We start from the raw sequence: 23239 nt of genomic DNA on the forward strand, positions 1-23239 counted from the left end.
GGTAGTTCGAGAAAGAGATAGATGCGATCGGTTATGGGTGGGTCAATCTAGAGGCGGCGGCGGTGACGACAACGAGATCGAGGAAGGAAAAAATGACAAGATCGGTCATGGGTAGTGGCGACGAGATCGTGAGTAGATGATTAGACCCAAATCGTGGTTGCATGCACGACGGCAAAAGGCTGTGGGTCGAGGACGATGATCTAGGCTTCACTGGTGGCCAATCTCTCTGTGCTTCGACTTGGGCTTGGCGTGACTCATGAGTGATGCATGAAGGGGAATGGGGTGGCATGATCTGACCGAATTTGGTGGTGGGTGGTCGGAGTTTGTGACTTTCCCTTCTAGCTCTCTCTCTCTTTTGGTGTAAGAGTCTGGAAAATGGGTTTTGAAGGTAAATGGGATTTGTAAATGGATTTATGGGTGAAGGGGCTCTTTTTTACAATCAAAAGAAATAATTTCCAAGTTGACCATATTTTACATGTGCACCCAAATACACGTGAGAGTGTAAAATATTTTCCAAATTCCATTTACACTTGAAACAAATACAGCCTAAAATCATATACTATATAATAAAAGTTGGGCTTAGACATCTTGGTTGCGTTAAGTGGCTTCACCAAATTGCAGAATTTTTTTAAAAATTTTAAAATTAAAAAAAAAAAAATATATATATATATATATAATTTTTTTTCTCCTATATTCTCTAAGTTAATAAAAATCTTAATTTGATTACAATCCAAATTCTTCATATAATCCATCTAATCCTTATTTAATCTTAATTTGATTACAATTCAAATTCTTCATCTAATCCTTATTTTTTATGTGTAGTGTATTATAAAAAAAGCAACAACTTTTTTTTAATTACTACATTACACGTTCTAGTGCATCTTTAATTGCATAATTTTTTTTAGATTTTAAAAATATATATAATTTTTCTTCTTCTATAATTTCTAAGTTGATAAAAATTTTAATTCGATTACAATCCAAATTCTTCATCTAATCCATCTAATTCTTATTTAATTTTAATTTGATTACAATTTAAATTCTTCATCTAATCTATTTAACAAATAAGTTTAAGTTTAAATAAGACTCTAATTCTATTTGTACTTATCGACTTATTTGGATAAAGTAACAATAACTATTGTATCATTTTTTTTATAAAGTAACAAATTTACTTTTAGCCTAATTTAAACATTAATTGTTGTTGTTGTTGTTTTTTTTTTTTAGTTTGTTTTGTTTATTTATTTATTTATTTATTTATTTTTGTGTGTGTGTGGATAAAGTATCAAATGATAGCTAATATGTATTAACATTGATGTAAACTTAATTTTTAAAAAAATCTAATTTAGATAACGTCAAAAAAAAAAAAAAAAGGATAAAGTAACCCAAAAGAATATATTTTACATAATGAAAAATTTGGCAAAAAAATATATAACAAATTCAAATCCAAGAAAGTTTGAAGAAAATCATACAAATTTTGTTTTATGATATTGAGAAAAATAATATACAAAAAAAGAATAAATCATCTTATACATTTTGAAAACAAGCATATTTATTACACTTTTTTAGTAATAAATTATTACTTATATATATACACATTTAATAATACCTTAGTTTCATACCGTATGAATTTATTTATTTTTATTATCTAATTTTAAGTAAACTAACAAAAAAAAAATAAAAACTATTTAATACTATAAATTTTGATTAAGCCGCACGGGCATAATGCTCGTACACAGAAAATTTTGCACTGCTATTACTCTCAAAAAAGTCTCACTCACACAAAACACGCGACACGTCACACAACTCTTTTTAAGGATTCTTTATTAGTATAGTAGTTGGCTTTAGTAGGTCGCAAATCGCAAGTCGCAACCTCCGTCTTCTCCTCTTTCTCTGTACATCGGACTGAAGCAAAAACCCTTCCCCATTTTCCCCTACTCCCAAGGTAACTTTGTCAATACCCATCTTTTCCTTCTTCCATTGAAATTTCTCTTCCCTTCTCTCATTTCCCATTGCTCCTTAATTTATTATATTTATTTTCTTTCATCTCTAACAATGCCCATATATACGTCATGTAGTTAGGGCTTGCTTTTGCTTCTGCTTTGCTCTTTTTTTTTTTTTTTAATTTCTATTTTCTGGGTTTTGTTTTTTGAGTGGGGTTTTAGGCTTTTGGCACACGCACATGCAAAGTCAAAACATGTTTTTTTTTTTTTTTTTTACTGGGTAGTGTTAAAAATTAGTTTTTTTAGTACTTTTTTTTTTTTTTTTTGATAAATAGCAATGTTTATTGATTAAAAAGGAGAACCGATGTCAAGAACACAGGATGTATACAATTGGAACAGTACAATCAATAGTTTTGTTTAAAATGTTGGAAAATATGTGATAATGGATGGAGTATAAAAATTCAACTCAGAAAACAAAGCCAAAAATTTATACAAAGAAATCTAATGAAAATTGATATTATAGTGCTTATTATTTGCTGGAGTGAATACTTTTTTTTTTTTGATTGGTAAGAAAGAAAATATTATTGAAAAAGGAATAGCAGGAAAAAAACGCTATGGGTTTTAGTTAGCTCAATGGATAATGTTTTTGATAGTTGAATAAGAGCTCTGAGATTTAATCCTGTTTACACCAAAAACCAATTGGTGTCTTGGTATGACGATAAAATTGCTATCATTAGGAGTGAACGTCATATGTTGAAACTCTCTCTCTCTCTCAAAAAAAAAAAAAAAAAAAGTTCACGATAGTGAAAAAAGAGAAAAGAAACAAAAAATAACAAAAGAAACAAAAAATTAATCACTATAGGATTAATTTCTGATTAAGTGTATGAAAGAAGAAAAAAATTTGGGAAAGTTGGACTAGCTAATGGTTCTCGCCATTGAGGGAGATTGAGGATATGCATATCATTAAACCAGATCACTGTGTTTTTTATTCTCAGAAGAAGGCTCAGAAACTTAATTAAAAAAAAAAAAAAATTGTTGTTTAGTTACATGGGTCCCTATTAACTTGACTAGTAAAGTTCCTTGTGGTTGAGTAAAGGACCTATGTTCAAATCCTGCCTAATCCAATTAGTGTATTGGTCTGTGGTGAACATGTTGGAGAGATAGTTAAGAAATTTCTTGTGGGGGGTTTTGGTGAGGAGTTTAAATACTATAGGGTTGATAAGCCCAGTGGTATATATCTATGTATATATTGGGTTGGGACCCAATTCGAGGACATTAAGTAGTCTGAGAATGGGTAAACACAGTCATAAGAATTCGTGTTAGTGAGTGAGGAGGTAAGGTCTGATCATGATTTTCTAAGAGGGCGGACTGAGGAGGAATGCTTCCTCGATTGAGCAAAGCCGAGGTCAGAAGGTGCGGCTGCCATCAAGAGAAACGTTTCGGACAATTTCACTGTTGAGGATAAGTATCAGGAAGGAACAGGACAGAGGGAGGCTATAAAATATCTAAGGGAAAGATGCTACCACTGCATTGAATGCTCTGTAGCTAACTCTCTGACCGCATTAATGAAAAAGTGATACCTGAACAGTAGTTTTCAGCCTTACAGCTATTCCCCAAAGACTTCAGGAAGGTGCTGATATGATAAGGATCAACACCAATAATCTAATCTACACGTGGAGGGCAGATATGAAAGGAGGAAGAGGGTACAAAATAGAGGGGAGGCCCTGAGAGAAGGGGTTCGGAGATTTGAGAAAGAAATACTGTAGCAATAAGATTTGTACTTGTAATCAACTTCAAGAAATATATACAATAACTGATCTCCTCGGACTGTACCAAGGACGATTTTCTTTAGATAAAACCAGTTTATTTTTACTTTATTGTTATTTGAATCCACTATATTACTACCCAACTCATTAGAACCTAGTTTTCTAACCTACTTTCTACAAATTCAATGTATTAGGCTTTTTGGACCTAGAGACTTTCAACTTTTGGGCTCAAGATTCAAATTGCGCCCTTACAAATACCATTTTGGTGGGAGTGGGATATGGTTCTCCAACTGCTAATGGTGGGTTGGGTGTAAGGAAGATAAGCACTTCCAATCAAGATTTATTGGGGAAAATGGCTTTGGCGCTTTGGGTTGGAAGACACCCATTTATGGGGATGGTTAATTGCTACGAAGTATGGGGAGAAATGGGGAGGGAGGACTTCATAATTGGCTCGAGGGAGACATGGATGTAGCTTGTGGAAAAGCATTTGGACGAGGTGGGATGGGTTTTTGCAATATGTGGTTTTTGATGTAGGAGATGGTCATCACCTACAGTTTTGGCAGGACACCTGGTGTGGGGGTCATTCTTTGAAGGAGGTATTCCCACTTTGTTCCACAGGTATGTGATATGTTGAGTAGCCAGATGGCAGGGGAAATGAGTTGTTGGAATGTCAATTTTTAAAGAGATTTTAATTATTGGAAATTAGACTCAGTGATTGCTTTTCTCATTCTCCTTCATTCTAATACCCCTAGGAAAGAGAGTTGTGATAGACTAAGCTATAGTTTGAAGGGGAGTGGTGTTTTTACTGTCTGTTCATACTACAATGCACTACGGGGTACTTGTGCAGTGCCTTTTCCATGGAAGAGTATCTGGTTTCTTAAGGTCCCTAAGAGGGTCTCATTCTTTGTTTGGACAACATGGGGGAAGATCCTTACTTGTGAAAATCTCATTAAGAAGGTTACACGTTGATAGGTTGGTGTTGTTTGTGTTGATGTAGTGGGGAGAAGGTGGATCATTTATTTATAAATTGTACTTGCATGGGAATTGTGGAGTTTTGTCTTTAGCTCTTTTGATATTAAGTGGGCAGTACTGGAGAAGGTCATTGATCTTGTATTTGGTTGGAGAAATTGGATTGTAAGCAATCTTTGGATATATGGGATCTCATACTCTTGTGTTTGATGTGGACACTGTATAGAGAGCGAAATTGTCTTACTTTTGAGGATTTGGAGCATTTGGTGAACAACTGCTAGCTTCATTTGGTAGATCCTTGTTTGATTGGTCCTGTGATGGGGTTTTACTAGTTGCAACTCCATAGCTGATTTTAAGGTCTTAAAAAAAAAAAAAAATCTTTTTCTCCTTATAAAAAAAAGCTTCTTGTTTAATTATTTTGGTATGACATTTCTGCTAAGTTTCAATACTTCTAGTTCAGTTTCCCTGCCCATGAGCTGGAAAAATGCTACTTTACAAGCAACTTTGTTTAAATTTTATTTTCCCTTTATAAAGGTTGCTTATTTATTTATTTAAAAAAAAAAAATTAATATTGGTAATTGTACATGCACCTAGTGGATCTCACCCTTGACATTGCTCTTACAAGAGGAAGAGGCGTCATTTGAGGTATAGCTCATTGGGTCCCTTTATAAAAAATAAAAAATAAAAAATTTTTGAGAAAAAGGGGGGCATCGTACATGTCAAATCTAAATTAGGGTGGCCAGGCCATCTATGTTAGTTCAATCCTTATAAAGAACTCTTATAATATTTTTCAGTGCCATATATGATACACCTGGATTGATTTATGTTAGTAGTAATATTTTTTCCTTTTAATTTTTTTTTTCTTTCTTGCTTACATTATTTTATGTTTCTTAATCAGTTCCTTCTCTATGTCCATTATTCTTTATGTTATGTCCCTGCTGTTAAGTATGTTCCCCATGTCATTCAACAGTATTGCTGATGATTGGGATCTTGATGAAGGAATGATTCTGGCAGAAAATCATCATGTGAACTCTCCATCCAACATGGTAAGAGAAACAGTTCAAATGAGTCGTTTGACAAATAGGGAGGCTGAGAACAGTCTTCACAAACAAAGTGACCAAAATCCACGTCAAGGCCGTAACGGAAGATGTAGAAACTTGGGGTCCAATGGAACCAGTTCTCAACCTTGTTATGATGAAAATGATGGGGAAGTTAATAGATCAGGAATATCCACTAGAGATGCTTCAGACAATCTTAATGCAAACATGCAGCCTGATGTTATTCATGTAAGTGGAAAATGAGGATAATTTACTCAATGTAAGAAATTTAGATGCCTCTTCATTCCCCCTTCCCCAGGGTTTATGATGTGGTTCATTTAGAGGAAGCTGTGTACCACTTGTTACTGTCCAGCAAGTTCAATCATTAGTTTCTTACATCAGCATTAGTTTTTATGATGTGTATGATAAGTAGTTCCCATTACTTGTAATAGCCTTTATCACTTGTAACAGAAATCAGCCCTAGTGCTTATGTTGTATGATAAGTGGTTCCTATTACTTGTAATAGCCTTTATCACTTGTAACAGAAAGTTAGTTAGCTGATAGGTAATTAGTGATAAGCACAATAGTCTATCAGATCAGTTAGTTAGAGAAGTTTGTTAGGCCTTGGCCAATCATATGGCAGCCACATGGTAGGTTCTTGTAACTGACTTCCTAGCCAATCAGCAGCTTGCTTATGTAACTATAAATAAGCAAGGCTGCCCTCGTTGTAACTAGTTGAATTTGAATTCTAGAAATCTCTACTTGTGATGTATTATTCCAAGAGTGTGTTTCTTGAAGAGCTAGTTTTTCTTTCTTTTCTCTAAGCAGCTTAGTAACAACCCTCCCTTTCACCAAATTCCTCCATCAGTTTAGTTGCTTTTGATAGTAATTTCTTTCTTTAAAACTTCTGAATTTGCAAATGACATTGGGATTTCCTTGTAGAAAAAAGCAAGGCAGCAGAAAGAAATGACTTTCCAAGATATGTATAACAACCAAGATCTCTTTGATGATGAGGATGATGATAGTGACTGGGAGCCTGCACAAGAGCGTGTAGAAATTAAGAAGTGGTTCTGCACCAATTGTACAATGGTTAACCTTGATGACACCATCCATTGTGATGTATGCTTAAGCTTTATGCTTCTTTTTAGATATAGTTGTTGTTATTATTATTATTTTTATAATAATTAGTTTTGGTGAAGATTAAAGGTGTTAAACTTCTTTACATGTAAAAAAATTATGTTTTTCCTTCTTTTGTTTGGTTCTTGTCCAATACAGAGATATGTTTTTGGGTGAGTTTCAGTCATATTTACCTTAAAAAAAAAAAAAAAAAACCGAGATGGTTTTCAATTGATAATGGAAAATTTTTAAATTCTAAGGAGGTGTGGTTGTCTATGACTATGAATGAATTTTAGTGCTATCTTTTCCATGCAGATTTGTGGGGAACATAAAGAATCTGGAATCCTTAGACATGGGTTTTTTGCTTCCCCCTTTTCACAAGATGTAGGTTCTGCTGAGGTTGAGTCAGAAATTAAAGAAAGACACAGAGGTAGGTTCATATGATTGGCAATCTGGTTTGTCTGACATGGTTATCATTGATTTGAGAAAATTTCTCTGTAAATGTCGTGTATGATGCTTCTTATCTTCTTGCAGCTATCTTATCACAAAGGCAATTGGTTTCTTAGAAGTAGTGTGATTAGGCATTCAAATTTGTTTACCTATAATTCGAATCATGCAGATGTAGGTTTGTTGTTCTGTACCTTTTTAGGTGGGTGTAGATGTTTTAGGCCCCTTGATATGGTTCAAGGTAAATGTGTGAAAGCCTGGTGATGGCGTTACAAAATAGAAGCTGTAAAATCACATAGGAACAGTTTAAAATTTTGCTTACAAAGTGGCATTCCAAGATGGACGGTATAGTTTAATATAAATAATGAGGACTACACAAATGTCATTATACTGTAGGAATTAATTTCCTTCCATAATCAACATTCTCAATGTAAACAAGATGGAAGGTGCCTAATTTGGTAATGCGAAACTATAACCTTTTTTATTTTTTATTTTTTTGTTAAAACATATCTTAAGTTTTTGTACATGTATCGTTGGTAAAAGCATGCTTAGGCTAGCTTAAAGCCCAAAGCTCTGAGGTCTAAGCACTTCACTTGGCTGAAGTGAAGCTTGTTTAATTAAGCACGCCTTAGGAATGCTTCTCAAGTGCTTTTTGAGGAAGCATAAAACATGCCCATGCATGCTTATTTATTTTTTTGCTAAACAATATATGAATCATTAAGAATTAATAAAATTAAATGCTTGAGTGGACCATTGATTTGCTATAAAAATACTATTCTTAAGGTGTTGTACTACACAAACATTTAAAAAATATATATATCAAAAGACAGAAATAAGGATAAGTTGTCATTTTGGTGCTTTTTGGTCTTTGCCTTTTGTTTATATTTTATTGCACCATATATTTCATTTTGAACATAACTATTATAGTTGTGTATTTTTATAAAGCACTAGAGAATAACATAATATGTTATGTTTAAACTTTGTGTGACTAGATTATCATCTTGTCCCTTTACAGTTGTTTTCAAATTTACTATATGAATATTTTTAAGAAGTTAGAAATAACTTGTGCAAAGTTTAAATATATCAAAAGACAGAAATAAGAATAAGCTATCATCCTGGTGCTTTTTGGTCTTTGCCTTTTGGATATATTTTATTGCACCATATATTTCATTTTCAACATAACTATTATAGTTGTGATTTTTATAAAGCACTAGAGAATAACATAATATGTTGTGTTTAAACTTTGTGGGACTAGATTATCATATTGTCCCTTGACAATTGTTTTCAAATTTACCATACGAAAATTTTTAAGAAGTTAGAAATAGCTTGTGCAAGGTTTAAACTCACAAACTTTGTTCTATTGTACTATCCATTTGAGCTAATAGGCTAAATATATTACCATTTTGAGTTTATTACCTTTTTTCATTATATGTTATGAATCTTTTTATTGAAGGTTATTATACATGAGTTTCAAAAGTGTGCGCTTTAATTTACTTCAATTGGGTGCATGCATATGCTGCACCTAGGCTCCAAAAGGCCTAACCTCTTAAGTGAGCTTGATGCATTTACCAACACTGTATGTGTTTCAATATTGAGCGTGCCTAATTTTTGTAATCTCAATAGAAAATAATATTAAATAAATGTGAGATGATGTGGCAATGATGTTCAGATTTCACAATGCTCATGAATATCCTATGGCTTATTACTTATATACCTTATACCTGAAATCCAAACTTCTGTGCTATCTGATCTTCTACTCAACATAGGCATTCATTTTTCACCAATCTATATCAAGGTCTACTATTGACTCTTTGTCTCTCCACATGTAGAAACTGAGATAAGTCTAGTGTTTTTCTGTGTGTGTGTGTGTATAATTATAAATTTTTCCCATCCATTTGCAATCCTTTTGAACCTACTTGATCTTCATGTCATTAAGTTAATAGTACAAGTGATGTCAACCCAATCGAGAAGATTCTGTTAATATGAACTTGCAGATTTGGTACTTGTTCAGGCCTCTTGTATTCTGTAATGCAACCTTATCAAGCAAATCGATTAATAAAAGCTGGGTAGAATTCCTTAAAGACTTTGAGTCTCAATTAAAACTGCAGTTGGATGAGTTCTCTCTATGTCTTGATTCTTAGTTTTATAATGTTTTGATATCTTACATTTTTTTGTTGAATCACTTGGAGTGACGTTTATATATATTCTTTCTACAATTAAGATGAAACTATTGATGGGTTTTATGTTAGATATTGTCATATGTACAAATATATTTGTGCTGTTTTGGAAACTCTTCTTAGTAATTCAGTGTCTTTTATTTGTGTCTATGTAGACTTGGGCTGCCCAATTTCAACCTTGAATAGTTCCACAGCAGTAGGTTTTGATGAGAGAATGTTGCTACACTCAGAAGTATGGCGCTGCTTTTCTACATCTCTCCCTGAACCCCTTTATGTTACTTAGGTTTTCTCATGTATAAAGCTTTTATTTTCTTTTGTGTTTATTGCTTTGCTGTGCTTTGCTTTTAATTTGTCCTTATATATTTAAGTGTCTTGAATATGAAAATTAAATTTGAATTTCTATTTCTCATATTGTGATGCAGGACTCCTGCATTATATTACTTTCTAAAGTGATTGATATCATATTCTCACTTCAATTTTAATACATTTTTTTGATCATTATTTTATGATATGGTTTACATCTAATCTACTGTCTACATTAAGAGAAATCTCAAGGTCTATATTAGGTACTTTTTCTAACACTTATATGATGGAAATTATTAGGAAGTTTTTCCAAGAAATTTGAGGAAGTATAAGGGATGTAATATGTACTTGTAATGAAGGAATTTAATGGATGAAGGTAGGACTAAGAATAGTTGATTTGGGTCTTTTGTGCATAACTTTACATTTGGTGTTATGTTGTGCATAATTGATTGTTTCTGGCAATGATGTTCTTTGGTTGTTGTAAGGGTGTGTTGGGTTGGATGCATGTGTGAGTTCAATAATAGCACATGGTATGGTGTAATTGTCAAAATTTGTCAGAGGTAAAGCAGTGCTACAGATTTGGGCATGGACCTCAGAATCCAGAAAGAGTTCTGTATTGAAATATCAGGTTGAAATTATTTCGTAGCAAAGGGTTATTTTAGATCTACGTTAGTTATAATCTCTGGCTGGGAAGACTTAATTTAAAAAAAAAAAAAAAAAATTAGGAAGAAATTCTATGTTCCATAAAGACAAGTACAAATAAAGTGTTGCAGTTACAGAAAGGAATTTTCTAACTCCTTGTCTGCACAATCAATCAGAATAACTTTGATGCACTATGTTCTTCATGTGATACTTCAATTTGTGATATTGGCATTACAATTTGCAACACTGCTTGTTGCTGTCTATGTGAAACTCTATGTAATTATTTCTTTTGGGTGTTTGCTATGCTAGAGTAGGTTGAAATGAAGTCACATCCACATCCAGAAAGACCAGATCGTCTGCGAGCTATTTCTGCTAGCCTTGCTACAGCTGGTATTCACCTTTGCTCTAAATTTTCTTTGAATCAGGGATTTTATTTGAGTTGATATTTGAAAATTATCAAGTTTTCATTATACCTTGACTCCAGTGCAGTAAGTTTTCTACCTCTCCATCATTAGATTGATAACCAATTGGCAAATGTTAACCTGTGCAGGTATATTCCCAGGAAGATGCTATCCCATTTCTGCAAGAGAAATTACACAAGAAGAACTTAAAAAGGTAAGTGACCACCCATTACACACAAGAAGACTTCAAATGTGTCGGGTGTTTTCTTTTTTTCTTCTTTGTCTGATTTGCCTGATAGATGTAGTCTTTATACTTCATAGTTTTGCTTGTTCTCTTGCTTTCCCTAGTATGCGTCCTGTGTGCTTCAGTCTTTTTGTATCTGTTTTTTCTATCATTGAAGTTTATTAATTAGTACACATCCTTGCATGAAGCAGCCTTGTTTAATAAATTATTTCTTACATATCAAAAAAAGAAGAAGTGGCCAACCATTATTTTGGAGCCATTTGAAGATGGAGTTATTATCTGCCTGCCAATATTATTTCTGTGGATGACAACAGGGGTTTTTATCTGAAATTGGTTGGAAATGTGTGGGACCAACAAAAAGGTATCTTAGTTGATATTTGAAATCATGGAATGTCTAAGGTCTTATGCTTTGAAATGACTCTATGGAAGATGTATTACTTATTGATTGGTTAGTTATTATTATACACACCTAGTGGGTTTTGAACCGGTAACCAACAAAGGGAGAAGGTGCCATTTGAGCTGGAGCTCATTGGCTACTCATATTATTGGTAAGTCACACAAACACACAAAAAATTCGGTTTTGAACCCAAGAACCTTACCCTTTGCTCTGTGGGGGAGGTGCCATTTGAGCTGGAGTTCATTGGCTACATTTTATTATTGGTAAGTCTCACAAACACACAAAAAATTCGGTTTTGTACCCAAGAACCTTACCCTTCATGGTGGAGGAAGTCCCATTTGAGCCAGAGCTCATTGACTTCTATGGAAGACTTTTCTTTTGTGCTGCCATGATAATAATAAATATAATAAGCAGATTTTACTAGCTAATTTGTTTTCTGTTGTTTTGAAACAAAACATAAAAATTATATCTTAGTTTTTTTTTTTTTTTTTTTATATAAATTTTAGTTCCTTTTAATTAATGGTTTTACATTTTGGAATTAAAGGTCCATTCCTTGGAGCATATTGAAGCTGTTGAACTTACAAGTCATCTTCTGTCTAGGTATGTTAATTATGCAGGCTTTCATTTCTCTATCAACCTTTTTTCTTCCTTTTTTTTTTTTTTTTGTTTGTTTGTTTTTGTTTTGTTTTTTTGTTTTTGCTTTTGTTTGTGTACACACATTGACATGCTTGCACTGTAAGATTGTCTGGATTTAAGTTGATCTTGACTGGCCTAGTTCACATGCTCCAAGATGGTGTAAGCATGCTAAGTTTAGGAATGAAAAGAAATATGGTATATTCCTTAACTTTTTAAGCATAAATATAAGATCTCTTTTGAGGCATTGTGGAGGACCTTCCTGCATTTGATAAGAAGGGCTATTAATATTTAGAAAAAAGGATGTAGATAAGAGAAAAGAAAGCTGATGGAGTAATTAAATATTATTAACTAAACATATGTTCCATGGAAAAGGAATAATGAATCTGAGGAAGCATGAAAGCAAAGAAAACCTAGAGTTGAACCCCTTTTTTTGTTGATACCAACACTCAAAATTCAAAACCCCTTACAAATAGCAATCTTCCTTCCCCCACCCCTTTTTATAGAAACTATCCAGAATAAAATACATCCAACCATAGATTTGGATGCTGACGGATCTTGACTTGAAATTGGGTTTGTGGTTGATTAATTATATGTGATTGCAGTTATTTCACTCCTGACACATATGCCAATGAGCATTCAGCATGTGCTGCCCGGCTTGCAGCAGGCTTATGTGCTGATCTTGCTACAGCAATCTTTTCTGGGCGTGCCAAAAATGGTTTTGCTCTGGTATGGCAAATCTGCAACTTAAATATAGGTTGTTTTAAGTGTTATTGAAGTGACGGGGAACTCTTGCAAACACTATTCATTCTGAAGTCGATTATTGTTTTATGGGTAAGGTTCGGCCTCCTGGTCATCATGCTGGGGTAAGACAGGCAATGGGGTTTTGCCTCCACAATAATGCAGCAGTTGCAGCATTAGCAGCTCAGGTTGCAGGAGCTAAGAAAGTGCTAATTGTTGATTGGGTAATGTATACTCTTAACTTATCTTGATGCTTTTGAAGTTTGTTTTTTACATAATATACTTAACAAAAAATTAGTACTTTATTTATTTTTTATAAATAAATAATAATAATTACTTTAACTGTGATCATCTCTATAATTATTTTGTTTTTTTAATATTTTTATTAGCATTGAATTATTAAACTGCAAGCTAATTTCTTTCTTTTGTCTCTTTTCCTCTTCCCACAGGATGTTCACCATGGGAATGGTACACAGGAGATATTTGACCAGAACAAATCGGTGAGCTTCATAATAATTGAATTGGATCTAACTATGCACATCAACTTTTAAATGCACTATTCCATTTTCAATGAAATAATTTTCTGGAGGAGGTGGTAAGGTGTCGGTGATGTCACTTATGTAGTTTGAAAGAAGAGTAAGCCAATTCATTCTTCTGCATTATAGCTCTTAGGAAGCTTTTACATTGGTAATAGGAGCCATTGATATTACAAAGTTCATGAATGTTTTAACTAGATAGTTTGTCCCAACAATGGGTCAATGTGATAAAAAATTGTATCGTAAACAGTGGAAGGATGCACTAAACTAATTGTCCCCCTTCTGTTTCCATTTAAATGCTTTTATTGTTTTTTATTTTTTGGAATACCTCAAATGTGATCCGTGAGCCCTTGTATGAGCAAAGTGGAGGGTGGTTGAGGTTGCAGGTTTAAAATCTATCTAGTGCTTTTGCAGCTTGATGCAGGACTATGTACTCTTAAATGGGGACTTTTGTTTGGGGAAACAAGAAGAACAAAAAAAAAAAAAAAAGAGTAGGAGGAGTCCACACCTAGGGCTATTTAAACTCAGCCACAAGCTGTGAAAAAAAGAGAGATAGAAACCCGGTGTCATCACCTAGGTTTGCCTAGAGTCCACACCAGGCAGTAACAAATAAGGGATATAACCCTGGAGTCAGTACCAAGTTGAGAAACAGAAATTTAAGCCTTGGCTTCAGGACCACGGCTTCATTGGAGTCTGTACCAACCATTTGTTTGGAAGAAATTTTCAATAAAATTTTATAAATCTGTGGTCAAGTGTCTCCAACAGTGTTTCCTGGGGCCTTCAATCAGGGTTTCCAAATTGCATCAAACGGAAGGAAAATAAACTCATAATTAAATTTCAACAAATATGGAAATAAAAATCAATTAGCAATCAAATTCCTCTGATAGCTCAATTAATCTGCATCAATCTAGTCCAATGGTATCAATCATTATCCATCAGTATCAAAATCTAGCGTGCACAGTCCACACCATAACTTACCAATAAAAGAAGCCCTCAAATGTGTTTGTTTTGGTTACTTATTGATTTACTTGTTAATGCTTATGAGTTGGACTAACTTTGTAGGTCTTGTATATATCATTGCATAGACACGAGGGGGGAAAGTTTTATCCTGGTACTGGAGCTGCACATGAGGTACTTGATTGCTTTTTTTTTTTTTTTAAATGAAGTACTTGATTGCTTACATTTTCTTTCAGAACTAAATAGACTTCTTGTGCTGGCCAACTCAGCCTTGTGACTTTTATCACGATTTTTGTTTGGGAATGTGATGTTATTTGGTGAAGTTTAAAAAAAAAAAAAAAAAAAAAACCTTACAATATACATCCATCCTATCTTTTTCATTACATGGTCATTTTTTTCCCATCTCTTTCACAAACTCTGTAAAACTGCTATAAATTAATCTTTTACTTGGTATCTAGTTTTATTCTGATTTCAATGAATGCCTTGGTTATTTTTGGTGTGGCAACAAGAAACTGCCAACCTACAGAAGCCTAAAAGCTGATGGGTTCTTATAAAATTTAGATACATTATGTGGCTGTATTGGCACTCAAATTAGATAGATTATGACCACTTTGGCAATGAATTTATGGGGCCTTGTTTCTTCCTCCAAATTCTCTGGTCTTTCATGTATTCTTGAATATATTTATGCAATCATGTGACTTGTAGCACATATCCTTGAATGACATTTTTTGAGCTAATAAATCTTGACTCTATTTGGATGCCCAGAATGAAGATGATGTATGTAAACTGGAGTAACCCTCAATACATATTCATATTAAACAATTAGTACTAAGCAGTATGCCTGTGTTTGGACACATTATTTTTGGTTTTCTTTGTAAGATAGTTGCAGATATGATTTGAAGCATAAATGTGCTGTATTCTTCTCTCCAATTTGGCAGGCATCAGGATTTTGTTTTTTACGCCTTCTGTTTGTTCTCAAATTTTTGGGTCCCTTTGTTCTGTCTAGCTTTGCATTTCTATATTTATCTGTTTATGTTTACAATCTACAATCCACAATCTACAATCTTTTCATGGATTATATTCATTATGCCATTTGATAGGTATTTGAACTATAACTAGTGCTCATGAATGATATTTTTATTTCTTTAGGTTGGTACCATGGGGGCAGAAGGATACTGTGTGAATATTCCGTGGAGTCGTGGGGGAGTTGGTGACAATGATTATGTTTTTGCCTTTCAGCATGTTGTGCTTCCTATAGGTTAATCTTATTTTTTTCTTCTTATCCTTTTTCCCATTCATCTACTGTTTGACGGAGGGAGCACAATCAATATTATTTCATAATTTATTATTTTTCTAGATTTCTTTTGAACTTTGAATTTGGGCTTTAATGCTTAGGATTTTATGGGATGTCATTACCTATAAGAAAAAAAGGATTTTATAGGATATAATTGTGCCTTAATGCAATCCCTGAAGCTTATTAAATGGATGACCGCAGAATAGTTTGAAGCACAGTGCAATTTGAATAAGAATTAAATTTTTTCTGATTAGAGAATGTTTCTCTACGCATCATGATGACTCCAAGAACTCTTTGGCGGTGAAGCCTAGAATTTGTCTTGTTATTTCCTTGTTTTCCCTCTTATTTTCTATTTTGGTGAATTGTTTTGCATCAACTTAGTATCAGTCTATCAAACATACTCCAATCCCCTTCTGTAGCTACTGTTACCTCCAAACAAACTGTTAAACCCATTACCACCCCCACGAAGCCCGTAACCATTCCTTGAGCAAGATTTTGAACCCACTCACCAAACCACCAAATAAAAACACAAAACCCATTGTCATAGGTAAGTTACCCAGCCGATAGCCACAATCAACATAGTTGACCCAAAAGAAAATAATAAATATTGCCATAAAAAAAAAAAAATATTGCCAACAGATATCGGCCAATCACTACTTCAGCCGTTGACCCAACTTTGCTGCCGTGACCCTTTAATCACCAGAAGTCCCCAGTTGCCATTGCAAGTCAACCGAACCCCCTTGTTGCAAATCAAGCAACCCAGCAACCACAAAATCAAACCACTGATGTTACTTGGACTCAGTTGACCCAAATTGCAAACCCACTGGAGCACCATGCTTGACTACCAATGACCTATCCCAAGAAATTGCTATGGAATACTGCCTGAATGGTCAAAATAATGGCTTGGCTTCCAACCGGTCCTCTGAAATATCCAAAAAGTTCGTGTATTTATGTTAGGATTTTGTGCTGAGGACACCTCTTTGCTCTATTGGGATGTTCTGGTCATTGGACGGTTTCTTTCCAAGAGAGAGAGAGGGTTGAGACAGGGAGACCTTTTGTCGCTTTAATTATTTGTTATGGTGTAGGTTAGATAATGTGGTAGCTGATTTGCTCTACATTTTGATCATGAGATTCCATTGTGATTCATGAAGCATATGATTCGATCCTGAGGTATTCAGTGAAGGCTTGGATGGCTGTCAATGAAATTCTTGGAATAATGCTGCCACTTGGTTCATGAAGTGGAAAGGCTTGAGACAATGGTGATTTCTATAGATCAAGATTAGGCTGTATCATTTATTCCACACATTGATTTTCTCATTTCAAACAAATTTAATATGGTGGAACAAAAATCTATTTTGTTTTCAGTGCAGCCAAAAATGCTTCTAGAGTTGATGAAAGTGTCAAGTGCCAAAGTTCTTATCTTGAAACAATTCAAAATTAGAGGTTTAATAGATTAATGGTAGATCTAAAGAATTCAGTGCCAAAGTCTGAAAATGCACTGGATTCTTAGATTTACCATTTAATCCAGTTTGTGTTTCCAAAGCTGAATGTAATAGATTAATATTTGATCTCAATCACTAGTATTTATGTTTGTAATTAATTTGTTTAAGCTATGATGCAGAATGTCTGGTGTAATAATGAAATTACATTGAAATAATTTCCTTTTGTATTAAAAGTGAAATTATCCGGGACTTATTATATATGTTTGTGCGTTTTCTGCAAGTTTTTATTTTTCCTATGGTGGGTGGAACTTTCACTTGATACAGTTCTACTGGACTTCCCATAATTTCATTTTGTTGTTCAGTATATTACAGTCATTTTGTAATGTATAATGATACAATTGTCTGCACTTGCTTATTAGCTGAAATTCATTAACGGTTTCCAACGGGAAATTATTGCAGCCTCTGAGTTTGCTCCTGATCTCACCATCATATCAGCAGGGTTTGATGCTGCAAGGGGTGATCCCTTAGGATGCTGTGATGTAAGTCTCTCTTATTGGTAGACTGATTCTTTAGATCTGTAGTCATTTCATTTAAAGATTATTCAATTAGATAAGCACTATGGATAGATTCATTTGGTTTTCTCTCTGGTGTTTCTAGTGAAAGTGTGCAATTAGCTGTATTAAAAGGCCGTGTGAAGAACCTAAGCAAATATGGCACTAGTCCTTTGCTATCAATCTGTGACCTTTTCATTATTGTAGGACTTAAAAGTTCACTGCTTAAAGTTACAGACACATAAAACTTCAGCAATGTGTGGTGTCATTTTATTGTTTTAATTGGATGTTAATATTCCATCGTAACATCATAAAGTAATTTTGTTTATATAGGTTACTCCTGCAGGCTATGCACAGATGACTCAAATGTTGACTGCCCTTTCTGGTGGAAAGTTGCTTGTTATTCTTGAGGGGGGGTTTGTGGCTACTACTTGAACTTGGTTTCACTATTAATGCCCCTTTTGCATCGTCTATGCTAACTTGGATAATTTATTGTGTGCAGCTATAATCTACGTTCTATATCGTCTTCTGCTACTGCAGTCATTAAGGTGACTATTTTTCAAAGTATCTGGAATGCATTATATATTGTTAGACCTTATTACATTTTACACTGTCTGGCTCTGGGGCAAGTTTCTATTTGGCCCTTGATGTTCTTATTATAGTGTAATGCTAACTGCTAACTTTGTAGATTGTTACAATGTTCATCATCCTTTAATTTGAGTAGACAGAAAATGCACACGACATCATTTGTGCCACTGTAACATACGCGTGAGCCTCACAAATGTCCTACCAACCCAACTTCCATTCCTGTCTACAAACACAATGGATCTGCTTGTCATGTGCAGGACTTGGACGCTTTGGGTGGGAAGTACATGAGAGTCACACATCTATTTTTGTGGAGGCGTGATGTCTCATGCCCATTTACACCTACTTATACTAACAGAGACTTCTGGATGGTTAATGTTGCAAGTTGACAATCTGAAAAGCTTGGGGTGATATTGCAAACTTCAGATGATGAGGGATTGGATAGAAATCTTAATTAACCACCCCTCCCCCCAAAAAAGAAAAAAAAGGAAGGAAATAGAATCTTTCTATAAAGTTTGGGTATAAAGAGTTGATGCAACTTTTTATTAGTAGGATGGGAAAATTCTTCACTTGGGAAGTACAATTTTGACTACACTGATGGTAATCAATCTGCTTGGGTTTTCTGATTAGAATTTATAATTAGCAATAATTTCTTTTGATGTTAGTGTGAGGTGTTTGGGATGTCATATTATTGCAAACATTTGAGGCAGTTTGTTCTGTGTCACTTCACTACTGAAATGTCAAGATTGTTGTTATACATGTGATACATTTCTGATGTGGTTTTCCATGGGAAAGGTATTGCTGGGTGAAATTCCTGAATGCGGTTTGGATATTTTACCTTCTAAAGCTGGTGTGCAAACTGTTCTGGAAGTCCTTCAAATTCAGATGAACTTCTGGCCTACTCTGGGTCCCAGATTTTCGGATTTGCAGTCACAATGGGGAACATACTGTTTGAAAAACAAAAGTGAGGATCTCTCTGCCCTCTTAATGCATTCAAGTATCATAGTCCAATTTTAGGGTTTATTTTTTATTATATATATATTTTTATATATAAATATATAAACATAAAAAGTGAGTTTATTGCTAGACAACTCTTCCCCCTTGTACCTTATTCTTATATTTGACACCCATCCCCTCCTGTCCCGGTTTCTCTTTCCTCATCCTGCAGAACCTGTGTAAGATTTGGAATGGATCATTTAAAGCTTCTCATTAATATGTTCTTATTTTTATCTGCAGAGAAACATATTAAAAAGAGACGGCTGGCTGTGGCACCGTTATGGTGGAAATGGGGACAGAAAAGTTTGTTGTATCATCTCCTAAATGGGCATCTCCATGTAAATCAAAGGGGCGGAGATTGATTTTGTAGATTATATGCATACCTTGTAATTTTGTGCACCTTTGTAAACCATCTAGTTTCAGGATAGTATCATTTTTTGCATGCTCATGACCTTTGTCAAGGTATGTATGGTGCTTTTGCGGCGTTAATTTCAGAACAGATTTCACCCTTACTGTGTCCATATGATTTTATTGAAGTGTATTAACAGCCTCTAGCACAATTTAGATTCAATCTCTCTCTTTCTCTCTTCTAATAATTATTTCATGCATTGAGAATATGCATCTTCTCTCAAACTGTGTGTGGACTCTCACAGCTTTGTGGAATCTACATACCGTGAGAGGGATATCCAGCGTATGGGAATACCTCTCTTCTCTTTCTCTGAGTTTTAGTGACCTGTTATTTTGCTAGACTTATCAATAGTCCTAATGGTCTATTTGGATTGAGGGGGAAGGAAGAAGAGTAGAGCAAAGTAGAGTAACTTTGACCCAAAATTAGCTTATTTTTAGCCAATTTTACTCTACTCTCTTTTACTCCCTCTCCTTCCTCCTCAATCCAAATGGGCCTAAATTGTTCTGAATAAAGGAGAAAAATAATTCAAGTATTGTCTATTGTATACTGCATTGAATGAGACAACCGTGCTCCATGCTTATACTGGGAAGTTGGTCTCTCCCCCCCCCCCCCCCCCCCCCAACACACACAAAAAAAAAAAAAAAAAAAAAAAACCTTGGGCCTGATACAAAACTACAAATGAAGATTGGATAAAGCGTGGGAAAGAAATGCAATTGCTCTTAGACTCGGTTCACTTTGTCTTGGACATAATAACAGATAATGTCTTTCCGATTTAAATTTTTTTTTTTTATCAAAATAATATATAAAAGTTATAATATTTATAAATAATAATATATAAATGTTATAATGAAATTATCTAATAAATATATTTTTTTAGTTGCTGAAAACTTAGTGAAAGACTGGATTGGTTATCTCATTTTTGCTTTTCGTGAGAAAATACCAATTGAAGTGGATGGTTTCTTCAAACAACAAGTCGCTGTGTCAACTATTCAATCAAATGATATTGAACACGATTCATATCTTTTTTTGAGAAACAAGTCAGTTACTTACAAATTGTACCAAATTTTATATATGGCAATTTCAGCAAGATCTCTTCTTTAGTTGGGGAAAGAATCTGCACGAACTGGATTTTTTGAAAAAATTTCTATTGAATAGTATAAAATAAGAAAAAAGAAAGTATCTAGCAATCCATTTAGCTACTGATTGTGAAATTGCATTGCTGTGTCAGGAGTATTTTGGGGAAGAAAATGTTATTCTTGGTTACATTTTTTTGTATAATTTCTTATTGAAGATGGCTAATGGCATGTATTGCACTATCAGTATGCACCAAAAAAAAGGGTTATAGACTTATAGTACCTGACTACTACCTTTGTGTCAAAGAATCACATGCGGTGCTCTACATTATAATGCATGAGTTGTGAAAGATCTTGTTTAGGTATCTTGAATTAAAACTTCGGTACTTTCTAATTTGCACATACTTGCATGTTGAGATTTGGCATGCTTGCATGTAGAGATTTTTCATTTATGTAGGTTCCTCAAAAGGTGTTTTGTTTGTTCTTGGTTTTATTTTTAATTTTATTAAAAGAATAATAAACACAAGTAATTTGAATGCAAATAAAGATGTTCCTTCACGGTTTACATCTAAGTCCAAAGAGTTGTTGAAGGCCGTAACTAGCAAAAATCTCTATGGTATATATACAATATGAATGCAACAAAGTAGGAATAATCTATCAAACTTAATTTGATTAGAATTTAGTACAACAAAGTAGTTTTGTGTTCTTAGTGAACTAGTCTCCTATGCGTCAAAAGTCTTGTAGTTCAATAGTATTACTTAGTTCTCCCATAAAGAAGAACTCAGGTTCAAATATCTCCTCCCCAACTTATTATTAAAAAAAATCCTATACAAACGTGTTTTTCCCTTTCACAACCCACTTCCTTCGAAGGGTAACCTAAAATTTTGCTTAGAGGGAATGTTATTGGTGCATTGGCGGAGGAGCCATTGGGTAAGCAACTGGCATAACATAGGGAGGATGTGAATGGGGATGATGTCCTGGAGGAAGCATGACAGGAGTCCCAACAGCTGATGCCATATGCATCGGAGGAGCAGCGACCGGGTGTCCAACCGACGTTCCATACATGCCTAAACCAGGCATATGTGGCTGAGCCCTATGCTTCACTGGTGGTCCTATAGTGGCTACACTTGATGGGTTCATGTTGGTCTGTTGGCCAGTAATTGGTGCCTGATGAGAAGCGGCATCTCCATTATTCACGCTAGTAATGTCATGGATACTTGATCTCCTCCTATCTCTATTCATTGAGTTCAAGCGAATGAAGTACTTTTGGGCATGGCTAGCCACTTGTGTGGGAGTCCTGGAAATGACAAAGTTTCTTGAAATGCTTCTCCAATCCCCCTTCCCAAACTTGTCAAGACCAAGTAGAAACAACCTAAAAAACCAATAGCAGGCTAGTGTCAAAGTCTACTATATACTAATATAATCATAGCTTCTTTATAATTCACATATAATTCCCCAAAGAACATTAATATCATTTCCAATTATTAAGAACTCAATGATAATAATCAGATTAAAGTATTCACTAGCCCTCACAGTGAATTAGTAAGTTTGTTGATGGTATTATATATAAATTAATAAAATACCCTATGAAAGCAATGATATTTAAACTTTTATATACTTTCAAATCTAATTAATATGAGTAAATGCACTAAGTCTCACTTTACATAATATAATGCTATCCATTTCATTTGAAACAGAGAAAATCTATTTCATAGCTTAGATTTATTTTCTAAATTTAAAAATGTACAAAGTGTTACGTCATTTGATATCTTTAATTTCACAACTGAGTAGAGATGAAGCTTGTCACTAAAATCACACAAGGTAGTAGAGTTGACTTAAAATAAACATAAATTCAAAGACATGGAACAATACCTATGTTCTTCTTCTGTCCATGGAATCCCTTTTCTTCGTTCTTGCTCTGACCTGGACCCTCCTTTCCCACCATGCCCGGTTGAGTCATGTCCCAACCCTGAAAACCCACTTCCAAAACCACAATTTGATCTCTTATCCGAAGCCATGGCACCAGAAAAGCCATGACAGTCTTTGTTTGAAGATGATGCTTCCTCTCCCACATAGTTAGGAAGTGGTATATGTCCAGCCTCTATTGCACTTACATCCTCCACCAGCAACTGGTAGTGTTGCTTTAACTCATCCATAGTTTTGCTAGGGACCATTGAAGCAATCTTCTCCCATTGCTCTTTACAGTCCTCATCCACCCAATGCATAGCAATGGCATTTTCAAAAGTTTTCTCTTCTTCTTTGCTCCAAATTATTTCACTTGACATGGTGTAGGTATGCAAGTGGACAAGTTATGAGTATGAAAAATGTTGAAATTATTAATGGGTTCAATTCATTTATTAGTTATACAGGGAGAAAAAAAAAAAAGAAAAGAGAAAAGAAAATGGAATAGAAAGGGGGGGTGCGTAGGATAAGGGGGACTGGGACAGAATATGTGTGTAGGATAAGGAGTGAGGTTGTTGTCAAAACAATCAATTTTTGAAGGACCACCTTTGGAATCAAAATGGATGGGTTCTTTGTCATGTTCATTCATTTCCTTCTTAAAAAAAAAAGAAAAAGAAAAAGAAA

General features: G+C 34.3%; 2 protein-coding genes across 4 annotated transcripts; one reads left to right on the forward strand and one right to left on the reverse strand.

Moving 5' to 3' along the window:
- The first annotated feature begins 1771 nt into the window (after positions 1–1771).
- On the forward strand, positions 1772–19742 carry LOC126704444 (histone deacetylase 15). Of its 3 annotated transcripts, none has more exons than XM_050403467.1 (18): positions 1772–1939; positions 5643–5958; positions 6652–6828; positions 7141–7255; positions 9605–9681; positions 10709–10784; positions 10945–11009; positions 11981–12036; positions 12675–12798; positions 12909–13034; positions 13260–13310; positions 14409–14477; positions 15453–15561; positions 17499–17578; positions 17924–18006; positions 18093–18138; positions 18971–19139; positions 19412–19742. In XM_050403467.1, exons 2-18 carry the CDS (start codon positions 5674–5676, stop codon positions 19531–19533), a joined length of 1830 nt encoding a protein of 609 aa, XP_050259424.1. In that variant the 5' UTR covers positions 1772–1939; positions 5643–5673; the 3' UTR covers positions 19534–19742. The 3 variants fall into 3 exon arrangements, with proteins under 3 accessions (XP_050259424.1, XP_050259425.1, XP_050259426.1); XM_050403468.1 differs by having other exon boundaries at positions 1783–1939; positions 5672–5958; XM_050403469.1 differs by lacking the exon at positions 1772–1939 and having other exon boundaries at positions 5634–5958.
- A 1555-nt stretch (positions 19743–21297) lies between these two features.
- LOC126702521 (transcription factor MYBS1) lies at positions 21298–23009 on the reverse strand. Its single transcript, XM_050401237.1, has 2 exons — positions 22526–23009; positions 21298–22025 (listed from the first exon to the last, which is right to left on the reverse strand). The coding sequence occupies exons 1-2, from the start codon at positions 22936–22938 to the stop codon at positions 21554–21556; spliced, it is 885 nt and encodes a 294-aa protein (XP_050257194.1). The 5' UTR covers positions 22939–23009; the 3' UTR covers positions 21298–21553.
- Between the last annotated feature and the right edge of the window lie 230 nt (positions 23010–23239).

Source organism: Quercus robur, chromosome 10 (assembly GCF_932294415.1).
Source record: "Quercus robur chromosome 10, dhQueRobu3.1, whole genome shotgun sequence".
Lineage (NCBI taxonomy): Eukaryota > Viridiplantae > Streptophyta > Magnoliopsida > Fagales > Fagaceae > Quercus > Quercus robur.

Coding starts and splice junctions, on each gene's coding strand:
- LOC126702521 (XM_050401237.1), bottom strand. CDS start 22,938: ATGTCAAGTGAAATAATTTGGAGCAAAGAAGAAGAGAAAACTTTTGAA. Junction 22,026..22,525: donor TGGACAGAAGAAGAACATAG/GTATTGTTCCAT, acceptor TTGGTTTTTTAG/GTTGTTTCTACTTGGTCTTG.
- LOC126704444 (XM_050403467.1), top strand. CDS start 5,674: ATGATTCTGGCAGAAAATCATCATGTGAACTCTCCATCCAACATGGTA. Junction 5,959..6,651: donor TGCAGCCTGATGTTATTCAT/GTAAGTGGAAAA, acceptor ATTTCCTTGTAG/AAAAAAGCAAGGCAGCAGAA. Junction 6,829..7,140: donor ATGACACCATCCATTGTGAT/GTATGCTTAAGC, acceptor TTTTCCATGCAG/ATTTGTGGGGAACATAAAGA.